Source organism: Oryctolagus cuniculus, chromosome 11 (genome assembly GCF_964237555.1).
Source record: "Oryctolagus cuniculus chromosome 11, mOryCun1.1, whole genome shotgun sequence".
Taxonomy (NCBI): domain Eukaryota; kingdom Metazoa; phylum Chordata; class Mammalia; order Lagomorpha; family Leporidae; genus Oryctolagus; species Oryctolagus cuniculus.
The window spans coordinates 119053343-119081234 of record NC_091442.1 but is presented as its reverse complement, the minus strand read 5'-3'; the positions used below and the strand labels follow the sequence as shown (position 1 = coordinate 119081234).

The following is a 27892-nucleotide window of genomic DNA, read 5'->3' as shown; positions in this document are numbered from 1 at the left end:
CCACTGCCCCCTGATCCTTCCCACTGTCCCTGACACTTCCCACTGTCCCTGACCCCTCCCACTTCTCCCTGAGCCTTCCCACTGCCCCCTGACCCCTCCCACTGCCCCCTGACCCTTCCCACTGTCCCTGGCCCTTCCCACTGTCCCTGACCCCTCCCACTGCCCCCTGACCCCTCCCACTGCTCCCTGACCCTTCCCACTGTCCCTGGCCCTTCCCACTGTCCCTGACCCCTCCCACTGCCCCCTGACTCTTCCCACTGTCCCTGGCCCTTCCCACTGCTCCCTGACCCTTCCCACTGTCCCCTGACCCCTCCCACTGCTCCCTGACACTTCCCACTGCTCCCTGAGCCTTCCCACTGCCCCCTGACCCTTCCCACTGTCCCTGACCCCTCCCACTGTCCCCTGACCCCTCCCACTGTCCCTGACCCTTCCCACTGTCCCCTGACCCTTCCCACTGTCCCCTGGCCCCTCCCACTGTCCCCTGACCCCTCCCACTGTGAAAAACGCCGGATGTCTGCAGTCTGGGCATCCAGAAGCTGTCGCGATGGTGGAACCGCTGTTGGGACATCCCAGCATGCCTTGCAGCCTGCAGAGTTCCCCACGTGGCTCAGAGGAGTTGCTGCCCGGGCAGGGGATCTTCCTCTCTGTCCCCTGGCTCTGCGGACATGCAGTTTTCTTCTGGAAGTATCTGATGGATTCACCCCTGAAATCGTCAAGCCCTGGACTGTCCTTGTGGAAGATGTTTAAACCCAGCCGTGCGACAGTTACGTGACCATAGGGGGTTTCCACTTTCTGTGGCCATTCGTGTCTCTGGAGACGCTGGTCCATTTCATCTCCATTGTCAAAGTAATGGCCATAATAATTCCCTTGTTATTTTTTGAGTATCTGTGGGGTGTCTGGAGGTCTCTTTCCTGCCATTTCTGATAGTGGCAACTAGTGTCTTCTCTCCTATTTTTATTGATCAGTTTAAAGTTTATCAATTCTATTGATCTTTTTAACACAACAATTTTTTGTATGATTTTTCTTTACTTTGATAACTTCAATTTCTGTGGTTTCTAATCTTTGTTACTTTCTTCTTTCAGAATGTTTTGAGTTCAGTTTTCTATTTCCACAGCCGGGAAACTCGGATTCTTTAGGTAATTCTTTCTCACGTGAAGCCCTAAGGCTGTGAACTTCTCTCTACATGCTGTTTTACCTGCATTCTCTCGTTTCCGCATATTGACAGTTTTTATTTCATCCATTCAAAAATACTTTCCAGTTTCCCTGTGACTTCCTCTTAGGTCCACAGATTGTTTAGAAGTATGTTGTTGAGTTTTCAAATATTTGCATAGTTCCCAAATGTCTCTGTGTGACTGATTTGTATTTTCATTAAGGGGCAGGCAGATGCTTTGTGTGGCTTTAATTCTCTTAAGTTTATTGAGGGCTGTTTAATGACCCCAGGTGTTATCTGTGTGGGTAAATAGCCTGTCCATACTGGGGCAGAGCAAGCGTTCCGCAGGTGTGGGCCGTGGGTGGCAGGTGGGGAGGGGGCCCCGGGGCCCTGCAGGGAGGGTCACCACAGGTGTGGGCCGTGGGTGGCAGGTGGGGAGGGGGCCCCAGGGCCCTGCAGGGAGGGTCACCACAGGTGTGGGCCGTGGGTGGCAGGTGGGGAGGGGGCCCGGGGCCCTGCAGGGAGGGTACCACAGGTGTGGGCCGTGGGTGGCAGGTGGGGAGGGGGCCCCCGGGGCCCTGCAGGGAGGGTCACCACAGGTGTGGGCTGTGGGTGGCAGGTGGGGAGGGGGCCCCGGGGCCCTGCAGGGAGGGTCACCATAGGTGTGGGATGTGAGTGGGAGGTGGGGAGGGAGCCCCGGGGCCCTGCAGGGAGGGTCACCACAGGTGTGGGCTGTGGGTGGCAGGTGGGGAGGGGGCCCGGGGCCCTGCAGGGAGGGTACCACAGGTGTGGGATGTGAGTGGGAGGTGGGGAGGGAGCCCGGGGCCCTGCAGGGAGGGTACCACAGGTGTGGGCCGTGGGTGGCAGGTGGGGAGGGGGCCCCGGGCCCTTCAGGGAGGGTCACCACAGGTGTGGGATGTGAGTGGGAGGTGGGGAGGGGGCCCCGGGGCCCTGCAGGGAGGGTCACCACAGGTGTGGGATGTGAGTGGGAGGTGGGGAGGGAGCCCGGGGCCCTGCAGGGAGGGTACCACAGGTGTGGGATGTGAGTGGGAGGTGGGGAGGGAGCCCGGGGCCCTGCAGGGAGGGTACCACAGGTGTGGGCCGTGGGTGGCAGGTGGGGAGGGGGCCCCGGGCCCTTCAGGGAGGGTCACCACAGGTGTGGGATGTGAGTGGGAGGTGGGGAGGGGGCCCCGGGGCCCTGCAGGGAGGGTCACCACAGGTGTGGGATGTGAGTGGGAGGTGGGGAGGGAGCCCGGGGCCCTGCAGGGAGGGTACCACAGGTGTGGGCCGTGGGTGGCAGGTGGGGAGGGGGCCCCCGGGGCCCTGCAGGGAGGGTCACCACAGGTGTGGGCCGTGGGTGGCAGGTGGGGAGGGGGTCCCGGGGCCCTGCAGGGAGGGTCACCACAGGTGTGGGCCGTGGGTGGCAGGTGGGGAGGGGGCCCGGGGCCCTGCAGGGAGGGTCACCACAGGTGTGGGATGTGAGTGGCAGGTGGGGAGGGGGCCCGGGGCCCTGCAGGGAGGGTCACCACAGGTGTGGGCCGTGGGTGGGAGGTGGGGAGGGGCCCCAGGGCCCTGCAGGGAGGGTCACCACAGGTGTGGGATGTGAGTGGGAGGTGGGGAGGGGGCCCTGAGGCCCTGCAGGGAGGGTTACCACAGGTGTGGGATGTGAGTGGCAGGTGGGGAGGGGGCCCGGGGCCCTGCAGGGAGGGTACCACAGGTGTGGGCCGTGGGTGGCAGGTGGGGAGGGGGCCCCCGGGGCCCTGCAGGGAGGGTACCACAGGTGTGGGCTGTGGGTGGCAGGTGGGGAGGGAGCCCGGGGCCCTGCAGGGAGGGTACCACAGGTGTGGGCTGTGGGTGGCAGGTGGGGAGGGGGCCCCCGGGGCCCTGCAGGGAGGGTCACCACAGGTGTGGGCCGTGGGTGGCAGGTGGGGAGGGAGCCCGGGGCCCTGCAGGGAGGGTACCACAGGTGTGGGCTGTGGGTGGCAGGTGGGGAGGGGGCCCCCGGGACCCTGCAGGGAGGGTACCACAGGTGTGGGCCGTGGGTGGCAGGTGGGGAGGGGCCCCAGGGCCCTGCAGGGAGGGTCACCACAGGTGTGGGATGTGAGTGGCAGGTGGGGAGGGGGCCCTGAGGCCCTGCAGGGAGGGTCACCACAGGTGTGGGATGTGAGTGGCAGGTGGGGAGGGGGCCCTGAGGCCCTGCAGGGAGGGTCACCACAGGTGTGGGATGTGAGTGGCAGGTGGGGAGGGGGCCCCGGGGCCCTGCAGGGAGGGTCACCACAGGTGTGGGCCGTGGGTGGCAGGTGGGAAGGGGGCCCCGGGCCCTTCAGGGAGGGTCACCACAGGTGTGGGCCGTGGGTGGCAGGTGGGGAGGGGGCCCCGGGGCCCTGCAGGGAGGGTCACCACAGGTGTGGGCCGTGGGTGGCAGGTGGGGCGGGGCCCCTGTGCTCTGCTTACGTCAGTGCTGCTCAGGTCTTCTTGCTTGTTGCTGCTTTTCTGTCTTCTTGTTCCATCCCTGAGCCAGGGAGGGAGCATTGACGTCTCCCAGCAATGGTTCCGGGGCTGCGCATCTCCTCTTCTGTCGATGTTTGCTTCAGGTACCTGGAAACTCTGAGAAGGGGCGTGCCATAGCCACACGGGCGTTTACGGTCTGCCGCTGTCTCAGAAGTTCCGAGTTCTCTGCTGAAGTCCCCCGTCCCCTGCAGAACGCCCTCTCGTGTGTCTGGGAGCAGGTCTGCCGGGGCCGATCCTACTCTTCCCTCTTCAGAATCTTCCCCACTCCGCTCCTGAAAGGGGTTTGCCGAGTTGACGGCTCTGTTGTTTCACCACCTGACCAGCGGTGTTCCATCGTCCGGCAGCCTCCATAGTCTGCTGTGAGAAGTCTGTAGTCATCCAGAATTTGTTAAAAATCCAAAGTGCGTGGGAAGGTAGCCTTTTTCTTAGGTTACTTTCAAGTTGTTGTGTTTTTTTCTCTATCTTTGGTTCTCAGCACTTTGCCTATGCTGTGCCGAGCATGTTTGGCTGTTATTTTATCTCCTTTGGGGGGTTGCTGAACTAATTGAATCCATAAATTAACTGTCTTTCACCAGATTTGAGGCGTTTCCAGCTGTTATTTCTTAGACGTGTTTTCTGTGGCAGTATCAATCTCTTTTCCTTTTGGTGCCTCAAAGACATGAAGCTTAATCCTTCGGATTGTGTGGCAGCCTCTGAGGCCATGGGGTTTTCCTCCGTTCTTCCTCCGTTGCTCAGGTTGGACGATTTCTGTTCAGTTTGCAGGCTTTCTCCTCTGCCGTCTGCTCCGCCAGGAGCCGGCACAGCGACGTTTTTATTCCAGTTGTTGTATTTCCTTGGTTCTAAGGTTTCCACTGATTCTTTCCCTTCCTCCTCTCTTTTCTTCCTTTGACTCTTCCATTGTTTTTTGACTTTCTACTTCTTCAATGCTAATAGATACTTCAGAATCTGACCATTTTAATGTCCAGTTCACTTGGGAGTTGCTGTCCTTTACCTTGATGGTTACTGAGTGTTTCCTTTTAGCTTGTGGTTCTTTATAGAATTCGGATCATACCTTGGACATTTAAAATATTGTATGAGGATGCACTGGTCCTGGTAAACTCATCTGCGGTGTGTTGAATTTTTGTTTTAGCAGCAGGCAAAGCAGTCCCGTCAATTTCAGATTGCAAGTCCTGTCCTGCCTTCTGTGGGTTCAGTGTTAGCTTCCCAAGACATCGCAGCACTGTTTGGGGCAGCCCACGTGTGCCCCTCCACCCAGGGGCCAGTCCCAACTGCACAGTGGTCATGTCCCCAGAGTCACTGCACTGTTCTGGGTTAATTCCACACAGGAGCAGTCCCAGGGAGGACCTGCAACTTCCGGCACAGATGTGGGACAGCCGCCAGCTCTCCGCCATTTCCCCCACACTGTCCGGCCCCCAGGTTTCCTGGTGCTCTGGTGAGAAACTCCTAGATCTCAAAACACCTGTTTGCCCTGCTGTGCATTTCTTGTGACTGGGCCTACCCCCAGGACCACAGAATGAGGGAAAAAAGAGATTTGAAGAATAATGTGAATGTGCCCCACATCCCTTGAATCCCAGGGGCTTCTTTGCCCGTTTCCTCTAGGCAGACACAGTTCCAGAGTCCTACGTGTCTCCGTGGCACTGCTGAGCCTGGACCCCTGCAGAAGTGCCGTCTCATGTGGGGGATACAGAGCAGGAGGCCAAGAAGGGGCTCCCCTGTGGCTAGTGGGTGGTCTGGAGCCACTCTCTCCGTGTCTGCTGTCCCATCCCACAGTTAGCACTGTTCTTATCCAAGCTGGGCGTATAGGAGAAGCCTCCAGGAGTCCCACACTGGGCCATCTGGGAGTTCTGAGTCCCCTCGGCCTCGCGTCACCTACTTCCTTAGCGTCCTCGGAGCAGCAGCTCCGTGTCCTGGGCACGGTTTCAGGTTGGAGTCGGGGGTTCCGTCCTGGCTGGGGTGAGGAGCACAGCTCAGGGGTCTCACGCGGCCTGCAGGGCTCCCTCCCTCACCCTCAGAGAGCCGCTTGACCGCAGGCAGGGGCCGCCCTCAGCAGACTCCCTAGTCTTCCGCGTGCTGACCTCAGTCCCGTGGCCGTGGCCTCAGCGTCGTGGTCGTGGATCCTGCAGGGTCCACAGCAGTGCAGCGTGCGTTACCTGTGTCTCTGGCTGACAGGGAGGCGGGGTCTTACTATCAGAGAACAAATGAGGTGGGGGTCTTATTGTCAGAGATCAAAGGAGGCGGCCAATTCCCTAACAAGAGGAAGTGAGTAGCTATCGGAAGAGGCTGTGGAAGAACCTTCCAGACAAATGCATCAAGCCTCATGGCCTAGAGAGTGGACTGGGCTGCAGGGGCGGGGGCTGGATGAGGCGGCCAGTGGCAGTGCCCTGAGGTGGCACCGCCCCTCGGGGCTCCGTGCAGCGCTTTGGGGAGCTCCTGGTGCGTCCCCTGAGTTACAGGTAGGACTCAGGAGGGTCAAGGTGAGGCCAGGGACATACACGGCGTTAGGACCTGAAGTCCTTCTAAGAAAAAGCTGTGAAAAGGAAGCGTAGTCCGTCAGCCGCCCCTCCCTGGTGTGCAGTGGTGGTGGGGCCGGGCTGGTGCACTGGTCCCTTTCCTCTCTGGGAATTCCAGGGTTCTGTGGAGTCCGGTAGGCAGTTGGAGAGGATGGCACAGAAAAGCAGGTGAGGCCAGGGTGCCCGTGGTGCAGCAGAGGTTGTAGCTGGGGACACGCGGAGGGGTGGCGCCCGGGAAGGGGAAGGAGCCGGAGCCGACGGCGCCGAGTCGGGGCGGGCAGCCCAGTGAGCAGAGGCCGGGCCGGGGGTGGGGGATGTTCGAAGGGGCTTCACGCCGTTCTCACCCCCTGTTTGGTTTTCGGGGAGGAGAAATCTGGGGCACCACCAGTTCCTTCAGCCACAGGCCTCCTGTGGTCTCCCCGGGGGCTGTGAGCATGCAGCCTCCTTTAAGGTGTCCTTGGTGTCCAGCATCCTGTGAGGAGATAAAAAACAAATAGATGGACCCCACAGCCTCCCCTCGGAGAACGAGCTGAGATCTGCCATCCGCGTGGCCGCCTGCTGCCCGCGGCACCCTCACTCCGGCCCGCACGTTCAGAAATAAAAGTTTTGAGTCATTTTCTTCCAGAGATGTTTAAGGTTATATCGTGGGTTCACTTTTTTTTCTTTCCTCCACCAAGAATAATTGAGTTCTGATATTTCATGTGCTGCAGGAAAAAAAAAAAAACTGAATAGCGCTTATCTGAGAATAAACAAGGGCTTTCGGACTTTGCGAGGACTCCCCTGACACAGCTGGGAAGCAAGGCTGCGTTTCCAGAATTAAGCTGGGCCAGACGTGGGGGACCGGGCAGGGGTGCGGGAACCCCCGAGAGATTAATGAGCCCGTCAGATGCAAACGCCGTCATTCATTTCTTTCTTTAAAGACTCAAACAGAGGGTCGCGGACTCAGATCTCGCCTGCGAGCAGGCTCATCAGTACCTTGTGACCAAAGCAAAGAACAGATGGGCAGACTTGTCCAAGGTAAGAACGCGGCCGCTTCCCTGGGGGAGGGAAGATCCGCCTCCGGGTCATGGGCCGCAGGATGAGCCACCTCCGGGTCGCGGGCCGCAGGATGAGCCGGTTGCGGAAGTCGGCGGCCGCCCGTGCCCTTAAAGACTCTCTCAGCCTAACTTCGCACTCACTCTCACGGTCCACTGGCGTTCAGGGAGGGAGTGGCTGTAGGAGGTGCGCGGACAGGGATTCCTGGCGTCACTTCAGGCCTGATCTGAACGGACAATTCCAGTGAGAACCGCGAGACGCCGTGGTGCGTGGTTGTACAGAGCTAGGCAGGTGCGCCCGGGAGAGCCAGGCCTCCCTGTCTGGCCGGAGTTGGAGGCCGACGCCCTCCCGGGGCAGTGGTGTGTCCGTGACTGTAATCCCAGAGCCACGGCGGCCGCTCTGCCTGCTGGGACTGCGGCCATCCCGGGGTCTGGGCTCTCAGCTCACGTCCTGCGGCACAACAGGACCCCACGCCCTGTCAGCAGTGCTTTCCCACCCGCCTCCCGCGAGCCTTTCACTCCACCCCGTGAATTCCCCGGCCTGGCGCCTTTCCTTCCGCCATCCGCTCTCGCTCTCTGCCTGTTGCGGGCCCGTGTGTGTGTGTGTGTGTGTGTGGTGCGATGCCATCTCTCTCTCTCTCTCTCTCTCTCTCTCTCTCTCTCTCTCTCTCCTGAGAAGCCCCCGGGGCTGCCTCCATTCTGGCCACTGCCCTCCATGGAGTGACTGTGCTGGCCCAGGCCGGCCGATCCCATGGGCCGAAGCCCGCCTGCCCCACGGGTGAGGAGTGGGGGGCAGGAGGGCACCCCATGTGCCCGAGCCGGGGAAGCAGTGTGGGTGCCACCTTCCCTGCCTCACTGGCTGCTGAAAGAGCCCCCTGCTCTGCAGGCAGCCCCTCCTCTCACCTGCGCCCCCTCCTCCCGGGGGACTGCACCCCTCTGCCCGCTGCACTGCTCCTGGCCTCCTGGCCTTGGTCCTCCATGGAACCAGAGAGAGTTCCCGTGGCTCCACCTGCCGGCCAGCGTCCACTGCCGTCGGGGCCCGGGGTTTTGGCTCTAATAGGAGTGTGGTGAGAGCTCACTGTTGGATGAGTCTGCATCTCCCTGGTGACGTGATTTGCCACTTGCGTACCTTTGTAACGAGGTGTTCGCCGAGGCCTGTGGCCCGTATTTTTATTTTCAGGATCATGTATTTTCTTGCCGTGGCGTTGTGAATTCTTAGTGGCGTTTGGGCCACCATCCTGCCTCAGACAGGCCTTCCTCAAACACTTCCTCCCGTCTCATCTTCCCTTTTCTTGACAGCGGCTCCCACGCACAGACATTTTTAGCTTTGATGAAATCCAGATGGCCAGTTCTCAGGGACCGCATCTGAAAGGTCACCGCCAGGCGCAAGGCCAGGTGGGCATCCTGTTGTCCTCCACGAGTTTGTGTTTCACGTTTGGGTTGGGGCCCCGTTGAGTCAGCTTTTCTGGAAGGTGGGAGGTCTGTGCAGATTGAGTGGTTTTGTGTGTGGCCGTCCGGGGGTTCCAGGACAGTTGGTGGCAAAAGCTGCCTGTTCTCCACCGCTTCGCCTTTACCCCTTTTGTCAGGAAAGAGCGTCGATGGCGCCACTGGTGTGGCTCCCTCCCGTCCAGTGTCTTCCCCACCCCTATCACACGGTCCCGCCCCCCAGCCCCCCGCCTCTGCTCTCCCTTCAGTATCACACTGGTGTGGCTCCCTCCCGTCCAGTGTCTTCTCCACCCCTATCACACGGTCCCGCCCCCCAGCCCCCCGCCTCTGCTCTCCCTTCAGTATCACACTGGTGTGGCTCCCTCCCGTCCAGTGTCTTCTCCACCCCTATCACACGGTCCCGCCCATGGTCTCTGTAATAACCACCCCCCCAGCCCTCCGCCTCTGCTCTCCCTTCAGTATCACACTGGTGTGGCTCCCTCCTGTCCAGTGTCTTCTCCACCCCTATCACACGGTCCCGCCCACAGTCTCTGTAATAAAGGCCCCCCCCCAGCCCTCCACCTCTGCTCTCCCTTCAGTATCACACTGGTGCTCAGGGACCCTTTGCCTTTATAAACCGTAGCAGCAGTTTGTCGCTGTCCACAGAATAACTCGCTGAGGTCTCGGTTCCTTCGCATTGAACCTACACGGAGGTGGGAGGAGCGACGCCTCGAAGGTGCAGGTCTTCCTGTCCGTGACCGGGAACGTGGGACATCTCCTCACTCGGCTCCTTGGTTTCTTTCATGGGCGCGTGCTGGTGTCCTCATGGAGATCTTACGCACAGTTTGTTAGATTTGCTGCCACGTATGCCATCTTTGTGTGTGTGTGCTAATGAAAATGGCAGTGTTTTCATCTCAGATTCCACTTGGTCATCGCTATGTATAGGAAAGCGACCAACTTCCGTGTGTCGGGCACGTATCCTGCAACCTTGGCCGAACCGCTTATCAGCTTCAGCAAGGTGGGGTGGGTGTCGGTTCCCCTGTATTTTCTGCAGGGCGAGCATACATCGGAAAACATGTTTCTCCTTGCCTAACTGTGTGCTTTAATGCGTTGAGCAGGATTTCAGTGCAGCGTGGGAATGCAGTGGTGGGAGACAGGCTTGCCCTGTGCCCACTCTGGTGGGAAGCTTCCGGCGCCTCACAGTCAAGTCGGAGATGAGGTGTGGAGGTGGACAGATCTCCTGGACCAAGTCGCGGGATTTCTCTCCCATTCTCACCAACAGGGTGACCGTCGTGACTGGGAACTGGGTTTTGTCACACTTTTTTTCTGCATTTGTTGGTGTGATTATGAATTTTTTCTTATTTTCTCTGTTGATGCAATGGAATTCATGAACTGGTGTCCAGTCTTGGCGCCCGCCGGGCGGAGGTGTGTAATTCTGCACTTTGTTAGATTCAGTTGGCCGGTGTTGAGGACTTTTACGCCCTGGTCCCTGGGTTGCATCGTCTGCGTCTGCCGTTGGCAGTGGGTAGTGCTGCTCGCATTCTGTTCTCTCGGCTCCCGCCTCTGGAGGTTTCGTTTGCTCGGGGCTGTGTGCCCTGCTGAGCCGTGGTTCCTGTGTTCACTCGCCTGTGCCTGCAGCTGGGGGACCGAGGTTTTCCCTGCGACCCCACTTCCTTTGCTGATTTCCAGTTTTGTTTGATTTCTGCTTGTCGTCAAGACGGTGACGACTCCCAGGCTTCTTGCACGTCAGGCCTGCTGGACGTTTTTAACAGGACTTTGAAATCCTCTGCGAGGGTCCGTCACAGACCTGGCCCTGCCTTCGCGGTCCTAGGCCCACGGCCGACTCGTAATCCACGCTAGCGAGCGGGAGCGGGGTCTGGCGGCAGACTGGGCGCACCGCGTTGGCGGCTGCTGCACCGAGCGACTTTCCTCCCCCGGGCTTCATTGTTGTCACGTCTGCTGGGGCGTCCTGGAGCCCGCACGCCGAGTCGTCTCTTCCTTGGTGGCCACGGGAGCTCCGGCTGTGGCCTGGAAGCTGTTCCTGGTCTCGGAGGGGAGGGCGTTGCCAGAGCGAGTCTCGTGGGTTCTTTCCCTCAGCCTAGGGTAGGAACAAGAAGCCAGGAAACAGTTTGCAAACAGGCAGAGACCTCAGCACGGTGCCGGGCGGTAGCGAGACCCCGTCCCGCTCCTGATCTTGGGGCACGCGTTGCTGTCGCGCCAGGACGTGTGCTGACGCTTGCCAGGGATGCCGTAGCCATGGTATCCACCACAGCCTGAGCACCACGTGTGCTACTGCGAATGCCCAGACAGACGCTGTGTGCACGCCTTGGGGGCTTGGGGAATGGCCGTCCCCCGTCAGCCCACCAGCTGGCACCCAGCGCCCAGCACCTCCCCTCCCCGCCCAGGGCCAGCCCGGCCGCCGCCCTGGCTGTCAGGGTGCTCACCTCACCGCATTGCCGGGTCTGGCCGGGTTGGTGGCGAGGAGGACCCAGGTGGCCCCTGAAGGCTCTGTTTCCAGGACACCGTGCTGGCTCCTGGGGGCCCCGTCACCTGGCTGGCAGTGGAGGGCAGCCCCACAGGTGTCCCAGGGACTCCCCTGAAAGCCCTCGGCCCGGCCGTTGTCCGCGTCACTGAACGGTGCCCTGTGATACCCCAGAACTTCATCGAGACCGACAACGAGGGCAACGGCATCCTGCGGCGCCGGGACATCAAGAACGCCCTGTACGGCTTCGACATCCCGCTCACGCCGCGCGAATTCGAGAAGCTCTGGCAGAGGTGAGCAGCGTCTGGAGGCCGCGACTGCCTTCCCGTCTGGCAGTGGCGGGTCCCTTGGGGCAGCAAAGCCGGGGGACGCGGGGGCTCCGGGTGGGCTCCCGTCCCGGGTCCTGTGTCTCCTTCCTCGTTCCACCTTCCCCGGGGCAGGCAGCGTGGGGGACAGGCAGCCGTGGGGGACAGGCAATGTGGGGGGCAGGCAGCCGCAGGGGACAGGCAGCGTGGGGGACAGGCAGCATGGGGGGCAAGCAATGTGGGGGCAGGCAATGTGGGGGACAGGCAGCCGTGGGGGGCAGGCAGCGTGGGGGAAGGCAGCTGTGGGGGGCAGGCAGCTGTAGGGGACAGGCAATGTGGGGGACAGGCAGCGTGGGGGGCAGGCAGTGTGGGGGACAGGCAGCCGTGGGAGACAGGCAGCTGTGGGGGGCAGGCAGCTGTAGGGGACAGGCAATGTGGGGGACAGGCAGCGTGGGGGGCAGGCAGCGTGGGAGACAGGCTGCGTGGGGGACAGGCTGCGTGGGGGACAGGCAGTGTGGGGGACAGGCAGCGTGGGGGACAGGCAGCCGTAGGGGACAGGCAGCCGTGGGGGACAGGCAGCTGTGGGGGACAGGCAATGTGGGGGACAGGCAGCCGTAGGAGACAGGCAGCCGTAGGGGACGGGCAGCCGTAGGGGACGGGCAGGCAGCGTGGGGGGCAGGCAGCATGGGGGACAGGCAGCTGTGGGGGGCAGGCAATGTGGGGGGCAGGCAGCGTGGGGGGCAGGCAGCGTGGGGACAGGCTGGCCTCCAAGAACCTGGGAAGCGGCAGGTGTAACAGCACTTGTCGCCTGTCCTGAGGACCGAGGGGGCGGAGCCGTGCTTGCACTGTCTCTCTCCAGAGGCTGAGCCCTGGGCCCTCGGGCCCTCTGTGAGCAGGACAGGCTCCTCCCACAGCCCGAGGGCGGCAGTCAGCCGGGTCATTTGCCAAGAAGGAAACAGCCAGGCTCGGTAACGTGGAGGGTGACCAGGGTCTCTGAAGCTGAAACAGGGTGGGCGCTGGTTTCGGGTTCCGAGCTGTGCTTCACGCGGAGCTGGTTTGGGTCAGCCCCCGCGTGGACGTCCTGAGTTTCATGGCGCATGGCGGCTCCGTGCGGTTCCAGGTTCCAGGTCCTCCCCGGCCCTGCTTCCTTCTGCGTCACGTGTTGGGGGCCACGCGCGCTCCCCAGCACAGGAGCCAGCGTTGCCCGCCCACGCCAGATGCACGCTCACGGCGCCATTCCTGGCATTTCTTAGCTTTGCCTCCGCTGCAGTGTCGGCCGAGTTTAGTGTTCAGTGGCTGCCGTGCGTCTGACGTAGAAAAGCTCCTGGAAGTCTCACACTTCCCTTGTTTTCGAGGGTCCAGGCTGGACTCCCTGTCCAGTCTCCTCTGCAGATCGAACGTGGAGCTCCGTGCGGCCCTCCTGCCCTGTAGCCTCCCGGGCAAGGCTCCAGGCTCCGTGTCAGGGGCTGCCCGGGCACGGGCCGTGTTCTCAGGGACGCCCGGGGCTCGTGCTGCCCAGGTGCTCTGAGCACGTCCAGTGGCCTATGAGTTGAACATGTTAACCCTGGGGCCACAGGGTCACAAAGCTGTCGGGATGGGGTGATGATGAGCTGGGATTTGAGGGGGTCAGGGACCCAGCAGGGGTGCATGGTCCGCAGTGAGGCGGGGCAAGGCTGGCACGCTCTCCAAGCTCCTTGTCGGGGGTGTGGAGAGCCCGGCACTGGGAAGCCGTGGAAGGTGGGCGGTGCTGTGATGTGAACCGAGCCTGGTTTGGGAAGTGGGGTCCGGCCACAGGTCGGGCAGGGGTGTGGGTGTGGTTTGGGAGAGCGCCACCTCCGTCATGGTGCAGGCAGTCCCTGAGCCAGACGCTGGGGCTGTGGGTCCCCACGTGGAGGGGGAGGGTGGAACAGAACCCGTTCCCGTTTTGGCTGGAGGTGGACACCCTGTTGCCATGGTGAGAGTCTTCACACATCTGCGTCCATGGGGGTGGAACGCACAGATCTGGCCCTGTGCTGAAAACCACGTGCAGTCCGCGTCCGGTGGGCTGCGGTCGGGTTGACCTCACGCCCTACGGATGGCAGGGCAGCTCTGCAGCTGGAGGCGAGGGCCTGAGTCCTGCCCCACGCCTTACCCCACGCCCTGCCCCATGCCCTGCCGCGTGTCCTGAGCCACGCCCTGCTGCGTGGCTCATCTGCCATTGGGGCTGTCCCACTGGGGTGCCTGCAGGGGGCACCCAGGCCCCCGTGTGCAGAGAGCCTGGCTGTGCTCGGAATCCAAGGCCACGGGGGTGGGGTGGGGGGAGTCCGGCGCGGTGTGAGGGTTCCGCCCCCTCCCTGCACTCGGTCCCTCCCTGTCCAGTCCCAGGAACCCCCTGCTGGGGTCACCTCGGTGCCCTTTGGGTCCTTCTGTGACCGTGCTTTCCCTCGTCTCTGGGCGAAAGGACGCAGCTCCCCGTGAGTGCTGCGGGTCCATGCCTGCCGTCCTGGTGTTACCGCCTCGCACGGGCAACTTCCCTTAGGAGCGTTGCCCGCTGCACTGACACTTTGAAAACCAAATGGGTATTGATTTGGGATTTTCTTAGTCGCTTGTTTTTCAACTGTTCAGATTCTGCTAAAATACATAGTGTGTGAAATTCACCTGCATAGCACGCCGCTCAGTTGTGTTTTAAAAGGTTTGTTTTAAAAGGTTGTTTTAAAAGATTTGTTTGTTTAGGGCCGGCACTGTGGTGTAGTGGGTAAAACCACCACCTGTAGTGCCAGCATCCCATATGGGCGCCGGTTCAAGTCCTGGCGGCTCCTCTTCTGCTCCAGCTCTCTGCAATGGTCTGGGGAAGCAGTAGAAGATAGCCCAAGTGCTTGGGCCCCTGCACCCATGTGGGAGACCTGGAAGAAGCTCCTGGCTCCTGGCTTCAGACTGGCTCAGCTCCGGCCGTTGTGGCCATTTGGGGAGTGACCTAACAGATGGAAGACCTCTCTCTCTCTCTCTCTCTCTGCCTCACCTTCTCTGTCTGTGTAACTCTGACTTTCAAATAAAAAAAGATTTATTTGTTTAAAAGTCAGAATGGCAGAGAGAGAGATTCCACATGTTGGTCACTCCCCAGCATTTTTGGGCCAAAACAGCTAGGTCTGGGCCGGCCAAAGCCGGGAGCCCGGGACTCCCTCCGGGTCTCCTGCGTGGGTGGCAGAGGCCCGAGCACTTCCTGGGTGCTTTTAGCTGGGAGCTGGATCAGAACTGGAGCCACTGGGCCTGGAACCAGCACTCCAGCATGGGATGCTGCCACCTTAGCCCACACGCCGCAGTGCCGGCTGCTGCATCCATCACCATTACCACCAACCGTCACCACCATCCGTCTCCACGGCCCTTGCCATCTGTGACACCAACGCTTTACTGTGACTTTTACGCTGAGTTAATTGGGCGACGTGTTGGTCAGGGTAGGCCCATGGGGCTGGCGTCTCTGTGGCTCCCCACAAATGACAGCAGGATCTAGGGTGGGGTGGGGGCAGCTCCACCCCAGGACCATTCAGGAACCAGCCGTCCCACCACCCCCGGGCCTTTGGCTTGGCCTGTGGAGAGCGGTCAGGGCCAGGCCTGGAAACATGGCCGTCGCTGTGCTCAGGTTCTGTTAGGCAGAATCCATTCGGGTGCAAGGGGGCCTGGGAGAAGCGGTCTGCACACCAGGAAGGAAGAGAGCGCGGGGAGCTGGGTTTACCACAGGGGACTTCCCTGGGTGGGGGGAGGGGCAGGGTGTCAGCACCCAGGCCAGAAAACAGGAAGCAGGAAGGAGGTGGCGGCCGAGGCGTGGGAAGGGCCGAAAGTCTGGAAAGCCGCTGCTGTAGGGGCTGGCAGAGCCGGAGACGGGGGCGGGCCACCCCAGGGCTGGAAGCTGCGCCCCCACCCAGTGCTGGGGCCCACAGCCCGCCCGGCCAGGTGCCGCTGGTGCCGTGGTGGAAGCCGCCAGGGTTCCAGCCGATGCGCTGAGCAGAAGCCGTGACCACTGCCCCCACTGGAGATGCCCCAGGCAGCAGCGCAGCTCTGCCTGCTCCACCTTCCGGGGGGGGGGGGGGCCAGCATCCTGGGAGCAGCTCCCTGAACAGCAAGGGAGGGGCCGCAGTCCAAGACAGCTGCATGGGGGGGGAGGGAAGGCTGGCAGCGGGAGCAGCCAGGAGGAGGCAGCAGGGTGGCGGGAGGGGGCAGGACACGGGGGACCTCGTCACGAAGACCACAGGTTACTAGGGAAGCTGCCCACACAGGCCAGCATTCTAGAAGGTCGTCCTGGCACGGGCAGGCGGAGGCCTGAGGAGCTGGGCCACCGCGTGTTCCCAGCAGAGGAGCCGTGAGCGTCCTGGTGGTGCAGGACTGGAAGTGAGGGTGGGGACGGTTTGGGAGGTGCGGGGGGTGAGGATGAGCGGCCAGGCAGGCGAGGTGTGTGGGGGAGGGGACGGGTGCCTCCGGGGTCCGTGCCGGTGGCCCGGGCACAGAGGTGAGGGCAGCCTGAGTGGCCGAGCGGCCGCAGCTCAGGGCTCTGCCGGATCGGCGCCTGCACTCCAGCCAGGGCACCGTGACCGCGACAGGTTACAGTGCACACAGAGTGCTCGGCACACGGAGGCAGCGCACTGGAGCAGAGGGGGAGACGGATTTGGGGAGAAAATGTCTGATCACGTCAGTGCCCGCTCCTTCTGGAAGGCTCCGGCTGCATTTGTCAGCTCTGTCGCGTTGGCTGAAACTCTGCAGGGAGCTAGCTTAAGGAGGTTTATTTCAGCTCAAGTTCTAGGGTTCACAGTCCAGGGTGGGGCTCCCAGTGGCCTGGCGTCTACAGAGGGCTGCCGGCTGCAGAGTGCGTGTGCAGGGAGGAGGGCGTGGATTGGTCTGGAGGGTCTCATCGACCCGCCCCTCCCCCGCCAAGTCCCAGTGGCTCAGCCCGTCTGCGTCTGATTCCCTGTCACCCAGTCTGCTCCCATGCAGGCTCCTGCGGACAGGCCCCTCCACTCAGCGGCTAGAGGACCTAGTGGCCGCAGCATCTCAGGGCCCCAGGCAGCCGCACGGGGGCTCGCAGACTGGGGAGCGTGCGGGTGTTAAGTGGGCGCAGAAGGCACGGGCCGGCTCACAGAGGGTTAAGGAATGAGGCCCTCCAAGCCTGAGGGGAACCTGCTCACCGAAGCCAGGTTAGGAGATTTTGGGACCAGTGAGTTTTGCGGAGAGTAAGTGGCCAGATGGAATCCCTCATCCCATCAGCCATGGAGCAGTGAGTCTACGAAACCGTCCACCTGCCAGGCCCTGTGCTGGAGTCTGGGCGCCCGGAGACAAAGGAGTCCCTGGCCCAGTGTGCTCAGCGCGAGATGAACAGGTGACAACTGTGACAATGACAGCTGTGCCGGTGGGTGCTCAGGAGAGGCTCCCAGGAGGCACAGCACCTGAGTGCAGACTTGATCAGCAGTCGTCAGCCAGGGGAAGCAGCCGGAGGTGGGGGGAGGCCAGGATAGAAGCAGACGCAGATGCAGATGCACCCAGGACAGGGCCCTGCGTGTGTCATGGAGCCGGGCGCGGACAGGCTGTCCCAGCGCCGGGCCCTTCCAGGGGAGTGCCTGGCGTCCTAGGCACCCTCTGACCTCGACTCTGGATGTAAAGCACCCCTTGTTGAAAGGCTATGAAGGACATGCCGGAGAGCAGGCCAGACAGAGTGGGCACAGCAATCCAGGACATAGAGTGGGACACAGTGACCTGGACACGGACAGCAGACCAGACAGAGCAGGACACAGCGACCCCAGACACAGACGGCAGGCCAGACAGAGCAGACACAGTGACCCCGGACGCAGACAGAACAGGACACAGCGACCCCGGACACGGACGGCAGGCCAGACAGCAGGGCACAGAGACCCTGGACGCTGACAGCAGGCCAGACAGAGCAGGACACAGAGACCCTGGACGCTGACAGCAGGCCAGACAGAGCAGGGCACAGTGACCCTGGACGCCAACAGCAGGCCAGACAGAGCGGACACAGTGACCCTGGACGCCGACAGCAGGCCAGACAGAGCGGGCACAGCAATCCAGGACATAGAGTGGGACAGAGTGACCTGGACACAGACAGCAGACCAGACAGAGCAGGGCACAGAGACCCTGCATGCTGACAGCAGGCCAGACAGAGCAGACACAGCGACCCTGGACACAGACAGCAGGCCAGACAGAGCGGACACAGCGACCCTGGACACAGACAGCAGGCCAGACAGAGCAGGGCACAGAGACCCTGGACGCCGACAGCAGGCCAGACAGAGCGGATACAGCGACCCTGGACACAGACAGCAGGCCAGACAGAGCAGGACACAGAGACCCTGGATGCCGACAGCAGGCCAGACAGAGCAGGACACAGCGACCCTGGACACAGACGGCAGGCCAGACAGAGCAGGGCACAGAGACCCTGCATGCCGACAGCAGGCCAGACAGAGCAGACACAGTGACCCTGGACACAGACAGCAGGCCAGACAGAGCAGGACACCGTGATCCCAGACACAGACGGCAGGCCAGACAGCAGGGCACAGAGACCCTGCACGCCGACAGCAGGCCAGACAGAGCGGACACAGCGACCCTGGACACAGATGGCAGGCCAGACAGAGCAGGGCACAGAGACCCTGGACGCCGACAGCAGGCCAGACAGAGCAGGGCACAGCGACCCCAGACACAGACGGCAGGCCAGACAGAGCAGGGCACAGAGACCCTGGACACAGAGCAGGACACAGTGACCTGGACATGGACGGCAGGCCAGACAGAGTGGACACAGCGACCCCGGACACAGACGGCAGGCCAGACAGAGCAGGGCACAGCGACCCTGGACTCCGACAGCAGGCCAGCCAGAGCAGGACACAGAGACCCTGCATGCTGACAGCAGGCCAGACAGAGCAGGGCACAGAGACCCTGGACGCCGACAGCAGGCCAGACAGAGCGGACACAGTGACCCTGCATGCCGACAGCAGGCCAGACAGAGCAGACACAGTGACCCTGGACACAGACAGCAGGCCAGACAGAGCAGGACACAGAGACCCTGGACACAGACAGAGCGGACACAGCGACCCTGGACGCCGACGGCAGGCCAGACAGAACGGACACAGAGACCCTGGACGCCGACAGAGCAGGACACAGTGACCTGGACACAGATGGCAGGCCAGACAGAGCAGACACAGCGACCCCTGATGCCAACGGCTCGTGCAGCTGCTGCACATCTGTTGCATGTTTGTGCCACAGCGCCGCTCTGCAGGAGCACCTGTGTCAGCCCTCGGCTGTCCAGAGACCGAGCTGCACCTGTGTCGCCGTTGTCACTGACCAGGAAGCGAGGTCATTGCCGCCGGCTGCACCAGGGCAGGGGCCTCGGGACGCTCCTGGTGCCAGGCTTGCAGAGCGCTGGGTGGGGAGAGCTTGGAGGTGGAAAAGGTGGCTGAACGGGATCTCTGCTCAGGCAAGAGAAGATCGTGTGGGACGTGTCCGTGGGCGCTAAGAGGAAGCTCACCTCTGTCGGAGGTGAGCCAGCGAGGCAGGCAGGCGGCGCCATCCCATCCGGACTCGCGCAGGTGGACACTTCCCGTCCCAAGGAGCTGTCAGCCCGCCCGTCAGGATAGTGACTGCGAGAATTCCACACGTCCCCCACAGAACGCCCACACCCCAAGTCCGCGCCTGCTGCCCGGCCCGGGTCATCAGCAGGGCTCAGCCCACACCCCCTACCTTGTGCCCTGCAAGTCTGGGGCCAGTGGGCCGAAGCTGCCTGTGAAATGTGTCGGAGTTGAGAGCCTAAGCCGAGCACAGCCGCGGCGTTCGTGCGTGTGCGCGCTGAATGCACAGAGCAGTCTGACTGAGTCATACGGTAACGGCCGTGTCTTCGTGGCCCCTCTGTTTATGCGTGTGCCTAAACCGCTTTAAAGTCAACCTTACAGGGAAGCCGATTTTACTTTTAGTGCTACACAGAGGATCAAGTGTTGAAGGGTGAGTTGTGTGTGCGGCGTTAACTCGCATACTCTTCCCACTCATGACCATGTTCGCTGGCAGCTGTGCCGTCCGGTCCTCCGTTCCTTGGCGATGAGGATGGAAGCGAATTTCATTCAGTTCAGTGTCACGATGCCCAGGGTGCCGTCGTGAGCTGAGCGTGGCCTCCCAGGGAGCAGTCCTGACAGGCCCTCCCTGCACGCCCACGTGGGTGCGGCGCCATCGCCCGACGCAGGCACCGTGAGCTGCATTGAGTGAGCACAGTGGTTAGTGCATGCCTGGGACACCTGCCCCCCCCCCCCGTAGCGGAGTATGTGGGCTTGAGCCCCAGCTCCATCCCCAATTCCAGCTTCCTCCTGCTGCATGCCCTGGGAGGCAGCTCTGACGGCTCGAGGAGTTCAGTCCCTGCCACTCAGTGGAGACCCGGATGGAGTTCCCGGGTCCGGACGTCGGCCTGACCCAGCCTCAGCGGCTGCAGGCCTCTGGAAAGCACACAGCGGATGGAAGAGCTCTCTCTGTCTCTGTCTGTCTCTCTCTCTCTCTCTCGCTCTCTCGCTCGCTCTCTCTGGCTCTGTCTGCCTTGCAAACAAAATGAAAGTAGACAAATCAGTAGAAGAATGCACTGTCGAATGGGGGACAGGATGAGGACTTAGGAGCTATAATGCTGAGGCACAGTGAGTTAGGCCGCAGTTTCGATGTTGGCGTCCCACATGGGCGTGGGTTCAAGTCCCGGCTGCTCCTCTTCTGATCCAGCTCCCTGCTAATGTACCCAGGAAAGAGCAGAGCATGGCTCACGTGCCTGGGCTCCTGCAGCACACACAGGAGACGGGGATGACCCCTGGCTTCATTATAGCTATTAGCTATAGCTACCCCTAACCCTAACCCCTAACCCTAACCCAGCGGATGGAAGATTACCTACCTACCTACCTACCTACCTACCTATCTCTCCCTGTCTCTAACTTTGCCTTTCACATAAATCTGTTAAAATATTACCAAAAGAAGACTTCGCAGGAGAGGGAGGTTTCCCAGAGGGGTGCCCTGGACGTGGGGTGCTCTGTCAGAGCCCCCCTGTTGGAATGGGGAGGCCTCGGGGCTTCACCTGGGGCTGTCTCCACCAGACTTGCACTGTTGCGTCCCCGGGAGGCCTGAGGCAGGTTACGGTCCTGGTGCAGCTCCCGGAGAGAGGCGCAGCCCCGGGCTCAGCCTGGACTCGGGGAACCGGCAGCCCTTCTCCTCCTGGGTTCAATGTCCCCTCTGCGGGGTCTGCCCGCCTGCCCCGGGGAGCTCAGCCCTGCAGCAGCCGTGGACACCCCAGAAAGAGGAAGGCCTCCTTGTGTCCTCTGTGCTTGGTACTTTTTTTTTTAAAGATTTGTTTATTTATTTGAAAAGCAGAATTACAGAGAGAGGGAGAAAGAGTTAGATCTTCCATGTGCTGATTCACTCCCCAAGTGGCCACAATGGCCAGGGCTAGTCTAGGAGAAGCCCGGAGCCTAGAATTCCATCCAGGTCTCCCTTGTGGGTGCAGAGACCCAAGCACTGGGCTCATCCTCCACTGCTTTCCCAGGTGCATTAGCCGGGAGCTGGGTCAGAAGTGGAGCAGCCGGGACTCGAACCGGTGTGCAGGTGCTGCAGGCAGCAGCTTAACACGCTGCGCCACCGGGCCAGCCCCACCTTGCTGGTTTTTGGGGTTACAAGTGTTAAAGGTCATTTTAATAACAGAGACGGAGAAGGGCCTTCAGGGTTTCCGCAGAAGCCCATAACAACCTGGGTGGGGGCTGAGCAGAGGGCCCAGGGGGTCCCAGGGGCACCGAGCCCTGGAGCTGGTGGAGTTCTCCACCCTGCGCTGCCTTCCAGGGAGGGAAGCTGCCTCCCTTCGCAGGGTGCAGCCCGTGTTAGGAACAGCCAAGACGCTGACAGGGCGGGGTAGGAGGTCACCCAGCAGCGGGGCGCTGCAGATGGGCAGGGCAGGAGCAGGAGCTGGGAGGAGAGTCCTGTGGGCACCTGGGGGAGGCCCCCTCTGGGCAGGATGGCGGCCTCCAGTCCCGCGGTGCCCCGTGCGTTTTGGCACAAGTACAGGAAGCCTCTACCCGGCATTCTTGTGTGCACCACGCCACCCGGTAAATAAATCCGCCGCCTCCATGGTTCTCAGCCCGTCCTCACTGTCTGGTTGCTGCCCCACCTCACACCAGAAACCCTTTGTCCTCGGGTTCCCCCAGCCAACACCCAGGGCCACCGAGGGAGGGCTTACACCCCCAGATGGTCTCGCTCGCGTCTGAGCCCATGTCCACACGGGAACATCCGTAAATGCCATTTTATCGATTAGATAGGGACCAAGATCTTCCTGCAAAAATTACGCTATTTTTCTTTAGAGAAAATTGGCAATTTGCCTTAAAAATTTTTATTGAAGTAATTCCATTCTATTTGAATAATGTTGGGAGATAAAATCCCTCCATTATGCCTTTTTAAATGAATTATAATTCAGGAAAATCTCAATAATAGAAGATGACATAAAAGGCAGGCGCCTAATTCTTATCTTGTTTTCCGCGCCCGTCTCTCGCTGGTTGGATGTAATTGGCATCTCTTCAAAGAGGAAGTGGGGGATTGTGCCGTCCTTGAGTCAGCGGCCCTCCCAGAGGAGGCGGGGTCCTTTCCCCAGGGGGCGCCACTGTGGCTGTCAGGGAGGGCGAGATCGGCCCAGCTTCTCCCTCCGTCTCTGGGGCAGGCTGCACACGAGACATTCCATCAGAGCAGTGGTCTGCAGACCTGGGTGTGCCCGGAAACCCCCTGGGAGCTCGGGAAATGCACCTGCGGGACAGGCTGGGCGAGGCCCGAGACCCTGCATTTCTGCCTGGTCCGTGGCATGCAGAGGAGCCAGGGTCCGAGCCCCTCGTGCGTGGCGTGGGTGCCGCCCGACGCCGCGCCTCCGTGGCTGCTGATGGGAGTGTTGTGTTGTGTTTTGTCTCTAAGCTACGACACGGAGGGCCGAGGGCACATTACCTACCAGGAGTTCTTACAGAAACTGGGCATCGCCTATTCCCCGGGCGTCCACCGGCCCTACACGGAGGACTATTTCAACTTCATGGGCCATTTCACCAAACCCCAGCAGGTACAAGAAGAGATAAAAGTACTGCAGCAGCACCGAGACACGGCCAAGAAGCCCAGCGCAGCCAGGTGAGTGTGGCCGTCTCGGGCCACCGCCGGCTGCACCTGCTCCTCCCCAGGCAGCCTGTGACAACGCTGCCTCGGGACGCTGCGCCCCAGTGCCGGCGCAGCCACGGTGAAAGCCGTCAGACCCGCTCCCTGCTGTAGCGTCCAGGGGTTGGTCGTGTGTCAGAGAGCCTCGGAGTGGCGAAAACCCTGCCCCTCCTCGCCCAGGCGCGTCTCCCAGCCCCGCCCAGGATTTGTAGGCGACCCTTAAAAATGCTCGCCAGCCCTGGGCGGCCTCACCGGCTCCCTCCCTTGGCCCGGCCAGAATACAAGCCCCCTGGAGACGTCTGTCACTTGACACAAGCAGGCACCTCAGTGTGCCTGTTGAGTGAAGGAGCGGCTGGACGGCCTTTACACCACCGCTCCGACCTTGGGTCTTCATCCCGACGAGACAGCTGAGAAGAGGCCGAGGGCGCGGCGCTGGCAGGCCGGGGTGTGTCGTGTGCCTTTAATAACAGCACCGAGAGGAACGCCTCCCGACCCCCGGTTAAAATTCCCGCCCAGGAGCTCTCCCTGAGCTGTTGAGACCATCCTGGGGGAAGGGATGAATGCCTGTGACAAAGGGCCGGGTGGCCGTGGGAGTCCGAGCAGTGTGTGTGCCACCGTTGTGGACAGTGTCAGATGCCCGTGTGTGCCTGTGAGGACCAGGAGACCGGGGCCAAAGGTGAGCGTCGGTTTGGACGATGCAGTGCCCGGATCGGTCTGCGAGGCCCACAGCCAGTCCCTCACGCCGCGCTGGCCCACTCACGGCGTGGGAGGAGCTTGTGCTGCTCACGAGGTGGCCAGAAAGCCGGGGGACGGGTGCTCTCGTCTCTGTCCTCGACGGCCAGCAGTCCACACTGCCCGCACTTGGCCCTGTCTCCGCCCCAGGTCCATCTTGCCCTCGGCTCTGTCCCCGCCCATGGTTCTGAACGGCCCCGTGGGGCCCCGAGGTGGCGCGGTGGTTGGTGGGGCTGCAGAGGAGGGCAGTGGAACGCGCCCCTGGGTGCTGGGTGCTGGGTGCTGGGTGCTGAGGCACAGAGCCTGCGTGCAGGGGCTCGAGCTGGCACCACATTGGTCTACGTCAGACCCGCGGTGAAACTGGGAGAAGTGGGATTTACCTGCAGCAGACAGGGCTGGCCTTGTACCCAGCGGTGCCTTCGCTTCTCCTGTCTCCTGCCACTCGTGAGCAACGAGGCCCCGTGGGAGGGACCTGGCCTCCCTGCCGCCTGCCGTGCTCCCGCGGGCTTGGCCGGGAGAGCCCTGTGGAGGGCGTCGGGGACCCTGGTCCTCAGACGCCCGGTGCTGCCGCTCTGCTGCATCGGGCCTGTCGGCGGAGCCGTGGGGTCAGCGTTTCGGCACGTTTCCGTCTCTCGCTCAGAGGAGTGGGAGAGACGCAGCCCGTCCACCAAAGTGACCGGAACGTTCTGTTTGCCTCTGGAATCAAAGGAGATTAATGTCGTTTGGGGTGTCCTAAGTGCGTGGGAAAGATTAAGAAAGCTCCTGTGTTAAACTTCGGTTGTCTGCGTGCCTCGCCGTCGTGTTTGTAACCCAAGGCAGCGTGGAGGATTGGGCGTCACAGCAGGGGTGAAGGAGCCAGGAGGTGCGGGCTGGAGCGGCCGCCCCGTGGGCCCCGCAGAGCCCTGGGGCTCCCTGCTAGAGCCAGGCCTGGGCAGGCAGTGTGCGTGAGGGCAGGGGGCCCATGCAGGTACAGACCAGGAACCGGACACGGCCCGGGGCCGCCCCCCCCTCCCGCCCCCTCACTTGCTGTCCACGCAGATCCTCTGAACAGGAAATAACTGCCGCCCAGAAGCCGGCCCGCGCCTCTCCCGGAGCTGCCACGGAGCGTTTGCGCTTTCGCTGGCCCTCGCCGTGTGGGAGGCGGGGGACAGCCGTGGCGCCACGCGGCAGTCAGGAACACGGGGCTGGTCTGGCAAGACACCGGCAGGGGAGCAGGGCCTCGCTGCAGGCACTCACGCGGTTCCTGTGGCTCGTGCGTGCCGAGTGCCCCGGGCTCGTCGGAGCCGCTCCTGATGGGAGACTGGCAGGAGCAGGGCTGGCCCCTCCAGAGCGGCCGAGCGCCCCCACCCCACGCCCCGGACTCCGGCTTCGCTGATGCGGTGGCGAGTCGTCCCCAGGACGGCTAAACGGTAACCACCGCCACAGAGGCCTTTGTTTGGGAGGTGGAAGCGCCTTGTCTTCCCCGAGGAGCTCCCGCGCAGGCCCTGCACACGCGCATTGCTTGGTTTGCGTGGAGGAGGGACCGAGCAGGGGTCAGTGCAAGACGGGTCATTGTAGAGTCACAGAAAGGGAGACGGGAGAGGTAGAGTCAGACAGAGAGAGGGAGACAGAGAGGTCTTCCGCTGGTTCACTCTCCAAATGGCCGCAGTGGCTGGGGCTGGGCCAGACTGAAGCCAGGGTTCAGGAGCTTCCTCCAGGTCTCCCACGTGGGTGCGGGGGCCCAAGCATTTGAGTCATCTTCTACTGCTCTCCCAGGAGCATTAGCAGAGAGCCGGATCGGAAGAGCTGAAGCAGGGACTTGAACCGGCGCCCACGTGGGATGCCGGCACGGCGGGCAGAGGCTTAACCTACCACCATTGCACCGGCCCCAAGACAGATGGTTCTTGCCCTTTAACGATTTGTATTTAATTTTTAAGTCAGTAAGAATTTGCAGGAAGTGAAAAACTGGGTCACGGAGACTTTGGGTGCGTTCTGTAAGAAAGTCAACCTGGGAGCAGGAACCACCGGCCCGACGCTATCCTGACTGGCCACTGTGTCCAGCCCTGCCCTGTCCCGTGGCCACCAGATGGGGATGCCCACCCCGGCAGTGGAGAAGCTGGACGTGAGGGCGTGCTCGAGGCGGCTGACGGAGGAGGCACACCAGTGGCGGCCGTGTTCCCTAATGATCCAAGTGCCGGATACACAGACACAGAGTCCCGGGATACGCCCCCCAACACCGGCTGGATCTCGGCCGCCCCCGCCCCGCTCGCCACCTCCCTCCACTCCTGCCTTAGCGCCTTGGTGCTGGCTGCTCCCGGGGCCCCCAGGGACACTCTTCCCACTGCTGTGGGCTGTGCAGACCTATCACTGTCCCAGGGGAGGCCCACGCGTACCTGCCACTTGGGGTGTGTGTGTGCTCGGGCCCCTGCCTGGCTCTGACCCCTTCTGTGTATCGCTGGTTCCACGCCTGCTGGGACATGGACTCTCCCAGGGGTACCTGTCTGGTTCACCAGGTGTGCCCCCCGCCCAGGGCCCCGAGAGCAGCACCCGGCCTGTGGCGGGTGCTCAGGAATTCTGGGAGTGCACATGCGGTCGCCGCTCTGTGACGCGGCTGCGTGCCTGCCTGGGTCGCGTCTTTAAAGCGCCAGTTCTAGTAGAAAGGCAGGGCTGCCACTTCTCTACCGTGGTGCTGGTGACCACGATGAACAGATGTGAGAGAAACGTGTGGTTGGCTTCTCTGGGATACGCTTTCACGTAAATGCTAGCCCAAGGCCGGAAGGCGTCTCCAAGGTTTGTTCTCGTCTAAGCCACCAAATCCTGGCGATAGGGTGACCACACGGCCCTGCTGGTTAGCGTTTCTCTGCCTTCCTGACGTGGGGTGTGTCTGCAACGGTTCCTCCCAGGGATAAGCTGCTGGCTCACTGCGACGACATCAGCAAAGCGCTCGCCAAGGAGGGCAAGTCCAGGAGCGGCTCCGTGCCCGTGAGCAGGATGCAGGAGCTGCTGGGGGAGTGCGGCTGTCCCCTCCGGGAAGAGGAGCTGGCCGCTCTCCTGAGCAGGTTGGTTCTGACCAGGTTGAACACGCGTGTGCTTCCGAAAGCCCACCGGGAATGGGATGAGCAGACACGTTTGGGGTGGGGGTACCTGCCCTCGTGGCGGACACACCTGCGTCCCACCCAGGAGGGCCCGGGTTTGATTCCCGGCGCCAGCTCCTGCCCTCAGCGTCTGCGAGTGCCCGTGCCGGGAGGCAGTGGGGTGGTCCAGTAGGCGAGTGTCTGCTGCCGGCTGGGGGGCCTGCGGCCACTGCCCAGCTCCGGGCTCTGGCCTGGCCCAAGCCCGGCCATTGCAGGCCTTAGGGGAGTGAACCAGCAGGTGGACATGTGTCCTCCCTCCCTCCCACCTCTCAGATGTTTTTTTGGAAAAAAAGCCTTATTTTGGTATAAAAATTTTTGAAACCCAATGTCTAGTTTTTTTCATAATATACACCTTCCTTGAACGTTTTTGAAGACTGACCGCCCCCCCCCCCCCCGTGTCTCTCACAGAACTGAAAATCCGATTACCGAGCTGCCTTGGGTTCTCCCGGGTCAGTCTCAGCCAGCCAGCTGGCGGGAGGTGGCCCCCACGAGTCCCCGTTGGCTGGGCTGCACTGCGATGGGTTGATCAAAGAGAAAGCAGTTTGACAAATGCCCACGTTTGCCCAATGTGTCTCAGCATAATCGACATCTCCAGGTTTATTTGTTTTATTTGGAAGGCAGCATTACAGAGAGAGAGGGAGAGACGGAGAGAAAGGTCTTCTACCCACTGGTTCATCCCCAAATGGCCACGATGGCCCGAGCTGGGTTAGGCCAGAGCTAGGAACCAAGAACCTCCTCCGGTCTCCCACGTGGGTGCAGGGGCACAAGGACCTGGGTCGACTCACGCTGCTTTCCCAGGCGCGTTAGCAGGAAGCTGGATGAGAAGCGGAGCAGCCGGGACCTGAGCCGGCGCCCATAGCGGATGCTGGTGCTGCAGGCAGCGGCTTAACCCGCTGTGCCCCAGCGCCGGCCCCTAGGGGGAGCTTGTGAGTTCTTTGTTAGTGAGGTGAGCAGTTTGGAAGTGTGGGGGACCAGGAAGTGGGAGTGCCAGGAGGAGAAGGGGCTCAGAGCACCTGCAAGCCCCAAGGGCGCGAGGAGGAGGAGGGGTTCCACAGGTCGGAGTAGAGCACAGGGGCGTGAGCTGGCAGGCTGCAGGGCAGGGCGGGCTGGGACCGGAAGCGCAGCTTCACCCCTACCCCCCACTTTTTTAAGCATTTATTTATTTATTTATTTGAAAGAGTTACAGGAGAAAGGAAGAGGCAGAGAGAATCTGCTGTCCGCTGATTCACCCCCCAAATGCCCACAGTGACTCCGGCTGCGCCAGGCTGCGTGGACGCAGGGGTTTAAGGACTCGGACTGTCTTCCACCGCTTCCCCGGGCACACTGGCAGGGGGCGGGATAGGACGTGGAGCGGCTGGGACTCGATACACTGTGCCACAGCAGCGGCCCACGGTCGTCGTCTTTGCCGTTAGTTTTCTCTCTCACGTCACTCACGCATCTGGACGGCTCGGGTGGCTCTGCAGAGCTTCA

At 61.8% G+C, this 27892-nt stretch overlaps 1 protein-coding gene across 7 annotated transcripts in view; it reads left to right on the top strand.

Moving 5' to 3' along the window:
- The window catches only part of EFCAB6 (EF-hand calcium binding domain 6), a 232372-nt gene that overhangs the window by 159217 nt on the left and 45263 nt on the right, over positions 1-27892 (top strand). For 5 of the 7 annotated variants that reach the window (XM_070053014.1, XM_070053017.1, XM_070053020.1 and 2 more), the window contains 4 exons: positions 7092-7188; positions 11287-11405; positions 22350-22553; positions 26192-26347. In XM_070053014.1, coding sequence (XP_069909115.1) covers positions 7092-7188; positions 11287-11405; positions 22350-22553; positions 26192-26347 — 576 coding nt within the window. The remainder of the gene's footprint in view (positions 1-7091; positions 7189-11286; positions 11406-22349; positions 22554-26191; positions 26348-27892) is intronic. The other 2 variants (XM_070053015.1, XM_070053016.1) reach the window with 2 other exon arrangements.